The sequence below is a fragment of the Natrix helvetica genome, assembly GCF_964273705.1.
Source record: "Natrix helvetica genome assembly, chromosome: 2".
NCBI lineage: Eukaryota > Metazoa > Chordata > Lepidosauria > Squamata > Natricidae > Natrix > Natrix helvetica.
The window spans coordinates 211,160,753-211,177,103 of record NC_138552.1 but is presented as its reverse complement, the minus strand read 5'-3'; the positions used below and the strand labels follow the sequence as shown (position 1 = coordinate 211,177,103).

Below are 16,351 nucleotides of genomic sequence, written 5' to 3'. Positions count from 1 at the left end.
TTCACATGCTAGAGAACATAATGTTTTTTCAAACTTGGCAACTTTAAGATATGTGGACTTCAACTCCCAGAATTCCCCAGTTCCCTCATGACTTAAACTTTCTAGTGATTTTCAAGAAAAAAGCTCAGATGTTCCTATTTGGGACAGTTCATGAACTTTTGTATTACAGTAGTGACTTGTTATGCACCATTTATGTTCCAAAAAGAGAATTCCAGTTTATACAGACAATCAATAAAGTCTTCTTTGAAGGAGACATTTTCCTACATTAGCAAATCTTGTACAGAGGCTCCAGCTACAAGTCACCATGGCATGATTCAAGATATCATTATGTGCTCTTCTCTGCTTTCCTCAGGACCACCCATGAAAACATACCTGGCAACCACATCAAGAAGGAATACTGCAAAAACGTATTGGTGCCTTATTTGGGGGGATTTGTCTGTCATTACATTTGCACAATGTCCCCGAGAGCTACGGTTAGGGTTAATCCTATGGGTCAGTAATAAGGCCTTATCAGTGATGTCAAGGCTCTGAGTTGCTTTATCAGAGTTTTGCATACTGGTGCCAGGCCTAATGTTTGCATTTACAAACACTCAACTATCTTTTTCTAGAAAAATACTGCATTGGCACAGGAAACACCATCTGGAATATGCAATTCTGGTTTTAATGGAGATAAGTGGAATGTAAAATCCAATATGTAAATTATGGACATAAACCAATAATAATAATAAACAATCATGCCTTCCAGTGTTTTCATACAGTAGCCATATTTGTCCATTGGCAATATCAAATGAAGCTCATAGACACGGAAGCCTGGAAACCACAAACTTTTGTCACACTTTGGAAATTGGTTATTTACATCCAGCTCTGTGGCTGCTTCCAATTCCTTATTGTTTATTGCTGGGAGAACCTGCAAGTTTGGCTTAAAATCAATGGTGTTCTTCAAGTTTTTTCCCCCAGTTGCTTTATTTCCCAAAACTTTTGGTCCTTAATGCAGAGACACTACTCAATAAAGTGGTATCAGAAAGTATTATTTAGTACAAAAAGGTACACCCTTTCCTATTGATTACTTGTAACATCATGTACTCTCACCCAATCAATGCTACAGAGATGTAAAGTCTGTCATTTTGGCATGATGTTGAATGACTGTAATCAATCAACACTGCCACAATTGTGCAATGCAAGAAAATTATACTTTCTATTTAGATTTTCCATATTGAATGGAAAGGAAGTACAGGGAAGAAAGACTCATTCTGCTATGTTGAAGGCGCTCTGTCTAAATATGCAAGGCATCACCAGCCTACTAAAAAAAGCTGCATAGCAAATTGGAGAGCAAAAAATACCAATTTGGTATCTATACAGCTGTATCTGCATCCTGTACTTTTTAAACATAAGAGAATTCTGTGTCTTCACATGGTTCTTCTGAGCATAGGCTACATCATTATTTTTAACAATTTGGTTATACAGGAAGGATGTGACATAAACAGCTTGGTTCCACATGTGCACTGGAGAACTGCAAAGTATCTCAAATATCTCTTCTTAAAGAGCAAGTAACGTGTTGCCATACCGATGGGATTAGGATGTTAGCAACATAAATTAAAATGTGAAAATAAGTCCTGCATTATATCTGGCTATATGTTAAGTCAGGAGTGGGCAATTAATTTTCCCAAGAGATCACATGAGCAACTGGGTTTGTGGAGGGCCACTGATGCCCCATCTCCAGCCAATGACGGTGCCACAGCTCACACTGCTGATGCCAACCCCCCTGCCGATGCCCCACTGATTCTACAAGTCAGACAGGGACAGCCAGATATGGCCAGCAGGCAGTAAAATGCCCAGGTTCTGTGTAATATTGTTGGTGAGGGTCTTTGCTTCTGAAAAAAAAAACCCTGAGATATTCAAAATATGAGTGACTCAAGCTATGTTTGGAGGTCTCATATTTTTCTTCTTCTTTTGAAGCATGTGGCCTCCAAGCCATATTATGAACTGTTTTGAAACTTTCATCTCTTCAAAAGTAACTTGATACTGTTCTTCATGAAAAATAAGCCTCAAATCTACCAGGTTCATGGAATTCATTCTCAGAGTTTGATTTTTAGGCTAAACAAATATGTGTCCGAAAAAGTCTGAAAAGGTTTCAGCAACTGAAGACTTGATGTTCGATTTATCTAAATTTTCAAATTTAAGCACATGTTGTGCAGCCGGGGGACAGGGTGCACTAGTTGTGATATTATATGTTATATTGCATTTAATATATGTATTTAAAAATAACCACCATGGGAGGGAAGGTATAACCAAGGCTATGTGGGCAAGGGGAGAAAGAGGTGACATTACAATTTTGTGTAGCCTTCTTTTATGCAAATGTACTTAATATGGCAGATTAAGCAGCCTGTGGTTTCACTGAAATCAAACTCTTTTTCTCTTTCACTTAAACAAATTTGTGATTTCGGCTGCAAAAAACATCTACTTTAAAGAACCTTTAATGTACACTTACTTAAATTTATACTGATGTTGGAATCTCAGCCACATTAGAATATGGACCAGGAATATGGATTCACTGTTGCTGAAACATGCCACGTTCAGAATTTGATGCTGAAATTTTCCATTGTTTTCTTTCTCTACATTTTCTATTTCATTAGAGTTCAACATTATCCCCAAGAATAAAAGCCTGAGTCATATGTGATTAATGTATTGTGCATAGTATATTTTTCACAGAATATTTTCAGAAGATTTGTTATGAATAGCACCTTTTACATAAACATTAACCCATAAACATTATTTATCTAAATTCTTTTCTTTACAAAATCTCTGCTTTGAAAATTATTTCTGCCACCAGGCTGTACTGGTTGTTGATTGTTTGTGCTAGTTGAATTTACAGTCTGACCTGGTAGTTTTTTCAGCCTTGTGCAAACCCCCAGAAGAAGCTGTGAGCAACCCTTCCATTTGATTTTCAGGGGTGTTTTGTAACATAGTGCAGCTGTAAGCCAACATTCTGAAGCTCACAACCCAAAGTGGATAACAACAAAGAATTCTATTAAAAGCAGTGGAAAGTGGTTAACATTCTCTAATGCAAGCACAGCATGCTTAAGTCATCATCTTGCAAGATATATCACAATTCCATTTTTTTTCTGTGTGGTTAATCAAATATATTAGGCTTCACTGAGCATAGATAACTGCTCAATTTCAGTTACATTTCCAGGCCTATTACAACCAAGGAGAAAAAGGCAGGACATCCCCAAATTCATCCTATATATGTCCTGAAGCAAAATAACCAAGCAGCACCATTGAGTTAGGATAAGGGCATCATTGAGTTCCAGTGAGCTTCTTGTGTTTCTTCTTTGAGTTTTGTTTTCTTTCATTCCCAGATGCAGTTGCTCCAGGTCCTTCAACGGTAGTTATTCAAAAGTTGTGAGTAAGCTCTGCAGAGGATCGCAGCACAGCTACCATTTCCCTGGAATTGTTACACCACACTCATACCAGCCCACGTAGTAATAGGGTGTCATATATCCAATGCGTCCAAATGATACAGGCTCTTGCCGATACTGGCGATAATAACCTGAAGGAACCAAAATATTGACGTTAGTATCTTAACAGTAGCAGAGGGATGTAATCGCTTTATTAATTTTAATTAATACTTTTAATTTTAGCTCAATAATTACTAAATTTAATTACTCTAAAGAAAATGAAGATGGAGGAAAAGAAGTGAGATAAACCTTGCTAGCTGAGCATTCTTCAAAAACACCTCGTTGTCTCCTTGTGTTATTCCTTGTGGCATGTAATTTATCCTGTTCTAGAAAAAGCTTAAATCCAATACTTTCTGTTCTGCTTGTATACAGAAGATTTGAAGTAGATGGGAAATACAATTTCTTGGCTTGTAATTCTCCTTGTGAACTTTCTTATTGGCATTAAGCTCTTCTTCCTCTTCCTCTTTTTTGCTGCATGGCCTCTGTCAACAATAATCCTGTGCTTCACTTGCTCTTTGATTACTTCTCTTTCCACACTGCAGATTTTCAGTTTTACTGTTGACTGAAGGCCCCTTTCTGAACAAATAGGATTGGCGTGGGGCCAGCCTAATTTCTTTCTAACTTGTAGAACTTATTTCACTCATTATTCCATTGTTTGGGCTTTCTTTCTTGTCTGCTGCAAGAAGTGGTGTCTTATACCTCAAATCTGAAGGAAAGCTATGAAGCCAGATGAATCTTTATATTTATACCTTATCAATCTACCAGACAGATATCCTTCTATAATTGTAGACCTGTTGGAAAACTACCAGCCAGGCAAAGGGAAGGGATCAAGCAGGGAATTAGCCTTGAGTCATTGCACATCCACAAAAGTTCTAAGACTAACTTTTCCTAAATTCCATGGCACCTTATCTGTTTGTTCCCAAGAGAAAGTAAACAGCCTGAGAAGATTCTTGTATTATAAGTAGAATAGAATAAAGCAGCTAACATTTACCCTTCACATGTAGCTCTGGTTGCTTATGCCTGACAAGATTAGGGCCAGAGAATTATGTTGCATAACCACATTTCCATTTTCAAAACTGCTTGAGTACATCAAGTGGGCTATATTCCAAGGACTGTCTGGCTTATTGTGAGAATTAGAACAACCCACAGTAATATATGCCAATTTGAACAGACAGAAACATTATGTATCACATACTAACACAGCTTGCCATTTTCCATGTTAGTGGGACTCATTCTAATCTAATAGGCAGAGACACCTATCCTGTTCTGATGTACCATTAATGCCAATAATGCTTTCATATCTTTTCTATTAAAGTAGGAATGGCTCTTGCCAAGTAAGCACAAATTACACTAGTGATTTAGCAGATCATAGCGTTTTTCTTGCAATCTGAAAAAAGTTGCAGAGCCGGTATGCACCTCAGAGGCAGCCAATGGAAAGAAGAGAACCAAGAAGGCTGACATATCAGTGCTAGCATTTACTCCTTTACAAAAGAGTAAAATGAAGAAATCAAAAGGAATTAAATTAAAGACAACCATTTTCAAATGATAGATAAGCCTATAGAAAGAAGTAGAATGCTTTAAAATGCTAATAAATTCTCAGCACTCCTTTTCACACAGATGGAGGGCTACCTGAAATGCTGCCTTCTGTGCTAAGGTCCATTATTTCAGGGTATTTTGTGGTTCTTCTCCATAGTCAACCCTATCTGGACTACTCACTCTTGCATAGAAAGCAAAGCACAGCATGAAGCCAGGATTTCATTAATTAAATTATTTCCTTTTCTGTGCTAAAATGCCAAGGGTTCTAAAAATTCTGCCAGTCGCTGCCTAGACTGAAAATGAAATTATTTGCCATAAGCTTCCCCAGCGTGGCGCTTTGCTAATGTGTTCCATCTCTAATTCTGTTGCTAGTTGGGAGTTAATATCCCAATAGATTTAAATAGCACATTGTGGGAAGACTGGCTTTTAATACTGAACTACCTGAACATATTTGCTGATGCATTGAGTGACCTGGGACGAGAAAGTCCAACTTAGGCATTACAAAATAATAGTTTTTGGAGAACTGGGCACAAGCTGCCTTTATTTTACAACTTGTATGCAATGTAAATCTCCAGGGCCCCATCAAATTAATATTGCATTTTTTTTTACCTTGAATAGGAGGAAGAGCATTCACATAGGACTGTGGTCCTGTCCGTCCATCCAGGTGTGAATCTACAAACTGACAGTGATCTTCACCTCTTCCCCAACTATCCCCAATGCTGTAAAATGTATCTGGAAAAAATATGAGGAGGGTGTAAAGCAGTTAGAATGATTTTGCTGCAGCCAAGACTAGTATAAATCCAGGGGAAAGAATTTTCTGTCCCTTCCTTGGTAGTAACTTATTTATTACATTTATGAATTTCTGCAATAATAGTAGCATTATAGTGAAATAATTCACTGGCACAGTATGAAAGTGAACCAGTGGTTCTTGCCAATATTCTTGCATTCGGTCAAAAATAGTTGGCTGAGAATCACACTTAAAGTTCCTTTGCCTTCAAGTGGCACATTTGCCATTGGGCTGGCAGCAGTCTTTTTGTATTGTGGTTACCTTTTTTCAATGTGTTAGGAACAATTTATATGTATATAATTAAGAACTTGCACTAAAACGAGGTAGTAGAATTTTTATTCCACATAAAACAGAAGATGGTACAAATAGCCATACATGAATGCATGGAGAAATACTCTTCTCTCCCTCCCTGAACTGAACCGAATCTGGGAATTACAATTTGAGATGAGTACATGAGTTTATTCCCAGACTGTGTTTTGTTTCCCATGTGTAAACCCTTAGGGCTTACACATTTTTAAAAAACCACTTCTAAGTTACTGTACACGCATACTATTTTAAGCATTTCCCCTAAAAATAACCCATTTAAAATATTTTCTATAGTGATTTAAAAATTAAAACATGATTATTGATTCTTGGTCTGGTTCTGATACTTTTCTTTTTTAAAAAAATGTGGCACTGACTCCGTTTAGATCCGAGTTAAAATATTATAGCATCTTTTTATGTACTAGCTGAAAATGAAGTAGTATTTCTCTGATTTTTAAAGATGTGAGGAAATGAGAAATATTCAAATTTCCAAAACTGTGGTGAATTTAACTGAACCGATTGAGTTGAACTGCTATTTTGTATTATGCAGAAAAGTGCAAATCCATTGTCTTGAATGATCCTACGTAGCACTGTTCAAAGCAAAGCATTATGGAATGACACGATAGCCTACTAAGACACAGGCTTATTTCTCTTGCAGGGAGACCCAAATCACAATTTTAACAAGAAAGAGGAAAATCTGCAGGCATCCCGTGCTCATGCTAGGAAGGTACTCTACTGCAAACTCTTTTTTTTTTCTCCCTGCTGCATCTCATTCACTTGAAAGTGGATAGAGAATTCAAATAATGGAATTTCAGATTACTCCAGACCAGGGGACAATCCAAAGTGTTTTCAATATATATCTTGGATAGGATTAAAAGGGGGAAATGGGGAAAAAAGACAGAGCTATTTACTGTATGCCAGCTAGATGCATTTTAATCATGCAAGGTAATCAGTTCATTTTTGAGACTTTACTGTATCTTACTTCAGCACTGCCAGGTGACCCAAATACATACCTCTTAGATCATCACTGAGGTAAATCTTGTATCTCAATGAATTACAAAGGACGACACCTACAAATTTCCTGTACCACGTCCGTTTCACATATTGCTTCCCACTGCATTCTGAGTATGTGGGATCATATTTAAAATTGAATGGGATCCAGATAGGTTCACCACCTACAAAACAGGTTAAAAGCTTGACTATGAAATGTGATAATATTAAACAACAGTAACTTAACAATAACTTACTAAATGTTACTACTTGACCAGACCAGTACATGATTTACTAAAACAGATTTACTTTGATTTGGATGTGATCATGCAAACATGATGTTATAAGTGGAACTAGATTACTAAATGCTGAGGAAGCCTTTTGTTTCCTTCATAATAGCTCTCTGGACCACTACAAAATGACTGGAAGAAGTCTGAATAATAATAATAATAATAATAATAATAATAATAATAATAATAATAATAATAATAATAATAATAATAATAATAATAATAATAATAATAATAATAATAATAATAATAATCCCAACAGACGAAACAAGAATACAGAAAAGATGTGATAAAATTAAGAATGGAGAGTTGGCAGAACAAAGCATTGCATGGCCAATTTCTGGAAAACATAAAAGATAAAGTGGACAATGAAAAAACTTGGTTATGGTTAACAGCAGGTACATTAAAGAAAGAAACAGAGTCACTAATCCTGGCTGCGCAAGAACAAGCTATCCGCACAAATGCCATTAAGGCCAAAATCGAAAAATCCTCTGATGATGCCAAATGTAGACTTTGCAAAGAGGCTGATGAAACTGTTGACCACATACTCAGCTGCTGTAAAAAAATCGCGCAGACTGACTATATAAAATGCGGCACAATTCAGTGGCACAAATGATCCACTGGAATTTGTGCAAAAATTATAACATTAAAACAGCAACAAACTGGTGGGAACATAAGCCTGAAAAAGTCGTTGAGGGTCAGATGGTCAAGATCTTGTGGGATTTTCGCATACAAACAGATAAAATACTGGCGCATAATACACCAGACATCACACTGGTTCAGAAAAATAAGGTTACAATCATAGACATCGCAATACCAGGTGATAGCAGGGTCGCCGAGAAGGAATATGAAAAAATCGCGAAATACCAGGACTTAAAAATCGAAATCCAACGATTATGGCACAAACACAAAGCAGTGGTAATTCCAGTGGTAATCAGCACACTGGGTGCTATTCCAAAAGCACTGGAATTACATTTAAAACAGTTAAAAATTGACAAAATCACCATCAGTCAAATGCAAAAGGCCGCATTGCTTGGATCCGCACACATATTACGAAAATACGTTACGATGTCCTAGGCCCCAGCATGAGTCCAAAAGCTCAGAGGGCTAAAATTCTGATTCTGGTGACCAAACCAGATTGGATCCCACAACATTATCCTGGGACACATGTATTTGCCTTCATTCAAAGTCTGAATGGTTACATACCAAACCACAACCTGGGCACCACGAATCAGAAAACTCTTCAGTGTGTAAACATTCACAACAGAATCAGGTACTCTGCAATATGCTCCAAAAGATTATAGGAATTATCTACCTTTTTGAAGTCAACCTGCGATTATAACCTGTGTGCTCTGACATATAAACTTAAGCACCAAACAACTCTCCTAATTTTTTTTAAATAATTACAGTTCTGAAGTACAAAAGAAAACACCAAAGAATTGCCTTCTCAGCCTTAAAAAACCAGGGTAGTCGATGTGTGTGGGAGAGACCACTACCTGCATCAATGCAGGAATTCCTTAGCTTAATTTGCACAAAATACTTCCAGTTTAAGCATCTAATTTACTACTAGCTCCCTAGCAGCTGATATACTAGCAGATAAAAGTGCCTTCTTCCTTACAATGGCCTTTGTTTCTAAAATATGAGATTTCCTTATATTCTTTGATCGCTTACACTGGTGTCATTTGTCCCTTAGCACCAGAACCATGTTATTTTAAAAGGAGGGAAAACACCTACCAAAGCACAGTTTGGCCTTTTCTTTGATTCTTTTCAACTTGAAAAAAAGGCATAATCCTATAAGCACCCATCAAATGAGGAATAACATGCAAAGATAAGCCCATTGAGCTCTGACTGAAATTTCTACATCAAGCTTCTCACTTTTCCTAGCATTTCAGCCACAATGTTATTGGAAAAAGGAGGAGTAGGAGAAAAAGACAAGAAGAAAGAGACCTATACAATGAATCTGGATCACAAACACTCCACATTCCTGCACTGTTCATCAGTAGCGTGGTTTCCCATAAAGAGGTGCCAGTGAAATCAACCATATACCACTACAGTTGCTGCTGTGAAGCCAACCATATGGTTTCTCTTATGCACTTAAAAGCAACTTGCAAGAGTTATTTGGCACTTTCTGCATTTTAAATATTAAACATGAAAACTCAGGAACAAATTATGATTCCAAGACGACATTCTAATCCGGTGTACAATAACACTCTGCTAAAAATGTATTAAATGTCAAGTGGATAATCTAAGCTGGCATTATCTTGAATTGTATAAGAAAAGATGCACTGCAATATTCTAATCTAAATCACTTCTAGAACTATAGCAAACACACCACAGTCACAGTGAAATATTGTTTACTAACTTTGACAAACAGACATAGAATTCTGTTCTTCCTCTACTCCAAGAGCTGATAAACTCTTTGGAGTGTCTTTGGCGTGTAACCACTCCTTCAAATTTTGATGTCCTGTTGGAACTTTTAACATGACAGACAGCAAAATCACTAATTACACAGAGAGTAATTATACAATCCCAATATTTTGCTTTATAGTTCTAAAAGTTTCAAGCAATTTCTATAACAAAGTCATTTTAGTTGTCACAACCCCATACTGACCAGTGACGTGCAGTCAGGTGAGGCAGGTGAGGCACAGCCTCACCACTCTCATCATGAAAAAAAAAAGTAAAAGGACAAAGCTGAGCTAGTTGCTGCTTCACCGTGGATGACTCTGCTTAACCTCACTGGTGCTCTCCCTCCCCAAGTGTAGTGACTTCCTCCCCAGCCCCCCAATCATTTCTCTCTCTCACACACACAGCTGGATAAAACTATATAAAAATCTAGCCCAGCTTCACTGATTACAAGTTTGAAAAGGCAACGTGGCTCCACCTGCAATCAAACTACACTTGGGGAGGGAGAGCACAAGCGAGCACTGAGGAGACCACAGGAGGAGGCAGGAAGCCAGGCAAAGAGCCATGCTGTAGTACACACACTTCCCCCCAGCCTCTTTCTTTTGGAAGGCTCGGCTGGCTCCCCTCCGGCTTCTCTGCTTCTCCTCTCACCCCAGCCTGCCAGCAGGAGGTGGTGGGTGGGCTTTATTGTGTTCCAGGCATTTCCCACCCAGACAGCAGGCAATGGTGGAGGTGTTTGGGAAAGGCAGCAGGGGAATGGGGGGGGGGATGGCAGAGGAGCTGCTTTCAAGCCACTGGAAAAGATATCCAATCCAACTTTTGTGTGTGTGTGGGGGGGGGTTTGTTTGAGAGTGAGTGAGAGAGGGAAGGGGTAGGAGAGATAGTCCAATCCAACTTCTGTGTGTGTGTGTGTGTGTGTGTGTGTGTGTGTTTGAGAGAGGGGGAGGAAGGGAGAGAGGGAGGAAGGAGGGGAATGAGAAGAAAAAGAAAGAAGGAGCAAAGGAGAAAAACAAATGCTGTCGCTTTAAATTGGAACTGAGCATGCCTGGCTGTGGAATTCTGGGAGTTGAAGTCCACAAGTCTAAAAATATTTGAAACCCAGCACTGTGTCAGTGCCTCACCAGTCATAAACCGCACCGCACGTCACTGATACTGACAATACATAAATTTTAATTAATCTAATTTAATTATAATAAACTGGATTAAACAAAATGTAGGTTTCTTGCAGATGGCCCCGATCAAGTGCTATCCACTAGTCCTTTAAATCACTTTAAAAATAGACTAGAGAAGAAAGCTAGAGTTATGAATGGTAATACTTTTATTATAAGGTTACAGTAACAGAATCTTGCAACTCTGAATGGGTTTCCCCTCTATCCTTATAAGAAACAGGTGGGGGGGGGGGAAGTCTGAGATGCTCACTCAAATTATATTTCTGCCCTGGCTTCAACTTTCTTTTATCTAAACATTGTCTTGTGGTGTTTTCACTGGTTCTAGGAGTGGAACAAGCTGGTTTGGACTGGTTCCAGGGATTCAGCTGGTTTGGACTGGTTCAGGTGAACCGGTAGCTCCAATGATCAGCAGAGAGCGAACCGGTTTGCTCCGACGATCAGGTGGGCCTGTTCGCCTGCCCCTGCGCTATAGTGACCTATATTTCCTTTGTTTGAAGCCCAGGTGATTGGCGCAGCAGAGCGGATTGTCAGGCTTCAGCTGTTTTACTTAGCAGGGCTGCAGTCAAAGATAAGTTATTCACCTGTTTTCAAATGCATTGTGTGTGAGGAGAGCATGTGTTTGGCGCGAGCAAAGTGTGTACTTAAGGAACCAATTGTTACACCGGTTTAATCCCGCCACTGACTGGTTCCTCAAGGTTATTCCTATGCCTGCCCATTATTGTATACAACCAGAGGGAGATGTGGCTCTTAGAAGCCTAAATGGCCAATAGGACTGGAACAAATCCTAATTCCTGAATTTATTATTTATTTATTTGATTTGATTTCTAGACCGCCCCCTCTCCCCGAAGGGACTCGGGGCGGTGTACAGGTACCAAATTAAAAACCATACAAATAATCATAAATATAGTTAAAATGCCATGTATCAATGAAGCATGCCAGATCAAGCTGACATATATTGGGAGAAAAGAGAAAATATTACTTTGGAAGAGCCTCCTTCAGATACTGAAGGTGCATGAGAGAAAGACAACATTAGGAGACACAGCAGAAAAAAGCAGTAACTGTAGTACATTCATGCAATGGTTAGAGAGCTGTCAAGAAGCTGTCCCAACTTAACACCAGCCCCATCTAATGCTATTCCAAGGGCAAGTGTGGCTCTTGGACTGAACAAAGTTATATATTTATGCTGTAAAGTAGGGGTGTCCAAACTTGGGAACTTTAAGACTTGTGGACTTCAACTCCCAGATGAAGTCCACAAGTCTTAAAGTTCCCAAGTTTGGACACCCCTGCTGTAAAGGCTCTTAAGGTGAGGTTTCTCTTCCAAATTCTGCTTTCCACTGATTATTTCCTTCCTTCCCCTGGCCTCCCCTCCCTTCCATGATAGATATTAAATCACAACTTTAATCTAGGTCACTCTCAGGAGATAATGACAAAGCACCAGAAAGCAAAACTGAATCTTACCTGGTGGTCTTACAATAAGAAGAGGATTATCTGTAAGAAAATGACAAGGAAATGTTTCAATGATTTGCTCAAAAAATCAGAATCCACAGCCAAAATAAGACAAGCAATTTCTGAATCGTCTTGTTGGTTTGTATAATTTATATCCTGTTTCATAAACTCTGAATGGCTCACATACAGCATCATACAGAAATCAATTGAAGCAACAAGTATAATTAAAACAGTTTGACATATTTCAAAAGCTTGACAAAACATCAGTGTTTTTACTGCCTTTCTACACTGGAGGGTCATTTGGACTTCAAGGATAAATTATTTTATGCTTCGCTCCTCTTAACATCTCTGATGAAGAGGACTGCTGCCCCTTTGTAATTTGTCCATATATTTTAGGATATATATTTCCTCTGACTCCTCCTTCCTTTACTTTTCTTTACTTTTACTTTACTTTTACTTTTAAAGTCTTTACATTATACTAGTGCTTATACCTATAAGATAAGTAAAGTCTTTACATTATACTAGTGCTTATACCTATACCCTTTCTTCATTGTGCTTGCCATCTTTTATCTTTATTTTTATTGATTGTATTGTAATTTCTTTTATTGTCGTAAGCTGCCCAGTCATTGGAAGTCAAGCAGGATAGAATTATAATAAATTCGGATATTGTGTTGCATAGTCAGCCAGATGTTGAGACTGTATTTGGCATTTTTATCCGCCTACTGTAGTTTGATGGTATTCAAGGTATTGTCACAGGATGTAAACTGTTCTAAGTAAAGCTACCTTTTGCAAGTGATTGATGGCAATTTTATCAATGCTGATGGTGTTCAAGTGGTGCTTCAGTTGTTTTGAGATTATTATTAATTCTATTTTTGACAATGAAATCTCCACATCTGCACATTTCACTGCCACAGATGGTATTACCTAAACCAGGGCTGTCAAACTCCCGGCCCACGGGCTGGATGTGTCACACGCTGGCCACACTTATGCCCAGTTTAATGAAAGTGAAAAAAGTCCCAATTTGTTAAGTGACGATGCTATGACGACATGAGTTTGGCACCCTTCACCTAAACTCTTTTTTAAAGTGCTGGTATTAAAATTATATCTTAATGTACATTTGCAACTAGTTTAATGGAATGATTATTTAGTAAGTGTAGATTTAAAAACATTGTTTAATTCAGTCTAATCAACATAGGTGCCTGCAGGCACCTGGTGCTTTCATGATGATTAAAGAAACAAGATAACCATGCTGCAAAATGTCCCCCTTTTCATGTGCATGTGACATCACTGTGATGTCCAAAAGAGGAAGGACTTGCTATAAAACGATGTAATTGCTCTTTTTGCCCAGTAGACATGTTGATTTCCTTGCATATATAGCTGCTAAGTAACTAAGGCTTCAATCACTTTTTCCAGGATCTATGTGAGGGTATTTGATTGGACATTATTTTTACATCCTACCCATGCAAAGATTCCTACTCCAAATCCATAACAAGAACTGTTGAGTTGATTTGGAGCCAGATTAATTGAAATATGCTTATGTACAAGAATGCCAAGTCAGGAACTCAAGAATCTAAGGTGGCGGAAAAATAACCTTGGAGTTATCCAGAGTTACTTTAAGGTGTCAACCCCATTGTATTTGGTTCTTACATTGTGCCAACTGACCTACCTATGATAAACCTTCCAAGTAAAAAAATAACATGGAAAAATATGTTTTTGTAGCTGGACATATTTTTTAAAAAAAATTTAAAGCCTTTAATTTCAAAGAACAGAATCAGCTTTATGAAATGAAAACAAGCTTCAGCTGTGAAGGGGAAAAATCTAAAAGAAAATTTGTTTCCCAATCTTTTTGACAGACACAATTGCTTCCAATTATTCAGCTGCTCAGAATTAAAACAAAGAAAGAAAAACTACTGTTAAGTGTCTTGCCAAGCAAGGAACAGAAATGGAATTTCCTCTTTTCATTTTTTAATTTAACCTCCGCCCCCCCCCCCCAACCCACTATCAGGATAAAGGTAAAGACAAACTTTTTTTTGTGCTGAGCTTGACCCCTGACAACCTAATGGAAACAGTCATGTAGTTTTCCTGAGAAGAAAATAAAAATGATCTGCCATTCCTTTTCTTTATTATCAGGATAGAAAAACTAAAGACAAAATCCACATTGGGCAACCCGAGAAGCTGTTAGAAAACATTGATGTTGGCTTTCTGCATTGAAACAGCAAGAGCTGAAGCACAAATTCATTCCTGTTTGGCCAGAGATGATCAGCGCTTCATCATTTTGTTTTTGTTAGTTCAATTCTTAACCAGTCCTCCCTGACTGGTACTGTCCAAATGTGCAAATTCAAATCCCAGAATTCTCAACAATAGCCATTCTGTCTGGAGAAGTTTGGAAATAAATCCACATAATCTGAAGAAAGCTCAAGTTGGGCTAATCTGTCTTTATTTCCTAACATCCTAACTTAACTTTCTCCTGCTCCTCCTCCGTAGTTCCCTGATAATTCCTGTTGTCATTTGTTGTTTTTATTCTGAAATCTTGGCACCCACTGGATTTTTGTTGACAGTGCTCTAATTTATTTTTTATTTTATTTTATTTTATTTTATTTTATTTTATTTTATTTATTTTATTTTATTTTATTATTTTATTTTATTTTATTTTATTATTTTATTTTATTTTATTTTATTTTATTTTATTTATTTTATTTTATTTTATTTTATTTTATTTTATTTTATTATTTTATTTTATTTTATTTTATTATTTTATTTTATTTTATTTTATTTTATTTTAATTTAATTTAATTTTATTATTTTATTTTATTTTATTTTATTTTATTATTTTATTTTATTATTTTATTATTTTATTATTATTTTATTTTATTTTATTTTATTATTTTATTTTATTTTATTTTATTTTATTATTTTATTTTATTTTATTTTATTTTATTTTATTTTATTTTATTATTTTATTTTATTTTATTATTTTATTATTTTATTATTTTATTATTTTATTATTTTATTTTATTTTATTATTTTATTTTATTTTATTTTATTTTATTATTTTATTTTATTATTTTATTTTATTTTATTTTATTTTATTATTTTATTTTATTTTATTTTATTTTATTTTATTTTATTATTTTATTTTATTTTATTTTATTTTATTTTATTATTTTATTTTATTTTATTATTTTATTATTTATTTATTTATTTATTTTTATTTATTTATTTATTTAGTTTGTCAAACATGTAAAAGATAACAGGAATAAGTATAAACATAAACATGAGCACATAAATGGGTACAAATAAATGGAGGCAGTAGGCAACGGACGGTAGGCATGCTGGTGCGCTTATGCACACCCTTACAGACCTCTTAGGAATTTGCAGTTAAAAATGTTTTGTATTTTAATACTATATTAAACCACCATACCAGATTCAGTGACATAGGTGATGGATGAACTTATAGGACCATAACCATAAGGATTCGTTGCTTGGACCTTAAAGTAATACCTAAATCAAGGAAAGAGGGGAGAAAAAACAGCATCCATTAAAATGGCCAAATAATAACAACTTGTGGTAATAAAATTAGATAAATGCCAAACAGGCTTTTTAAAGAAGGAATCCAGAAAAGCTCTACAAAAGCTATTAAATACATCTTGTTTTTTGAGGCACCTCTAATGATAGCTTCGTCAAAACGTTTTATTCAGTCATGAAACCACGGAAGAACCAACAGAATTTGAAAATGAGCAAAGAGCCCTCAGTGGTGAAACACAATAGGTGAAGTGTTTACATATCCAGCATTATCTCAAGCACTATGTTTGCTTTCTGTGAAATTGGTTGACGAAGACAGATGGAAGTCATCAAGTGTTAAACAGCCATATTAAATTCTGTGGCATGGGCACATCCATGAATTAGCCCATACTTTCCTTGGAAGGAGATGTATCAATATCTGCCCAAAGAGTTGGGGGCAAAAGAAAA

At 36.5% G+C, this 16,351-nt stretch overlaps 1 protein-coding gene across 1 annotated transcript in view; it reads right to left on the bottom strand.

Moving 5' to 3' along the window:
* Positions 1-2,677: 2,677 nt before the first annotated feature.
* The window catches only part of FNDC1 (fibronectin type III domain containing 1), an 83,160-nt gene continuing 69,486 nt past the window's right edge, over positions 2,678-16,351 (bottom strand). Inside the window, exons 16-20 of the mRNA XM_081944512.1 lie at positions 15,804-15,883; positions 12,395-12,424; positions 7,098-7,259; positions 5,604-5,726; positions 2,678-3,550 (exon numbers count right to left, since the gene is read on the bottom strand). Of these exons, the coding sequence (XP_081800638.1) occupies positions 3,435-3,550; positions 5,604-5,726; positions 7,098-7,259; positions 12,395-12,424; positions 15,804-15,883 (511 nt within the window). The 3' untranslated portion in view covers positions 2,678-3,434. The remainder of the gene's footprint in view (positions 3,551-5,603; positions 5,727-7,097; positions 7,260-12,394; positions 12,425-15,803; positions 15,884-16,351) is intronic.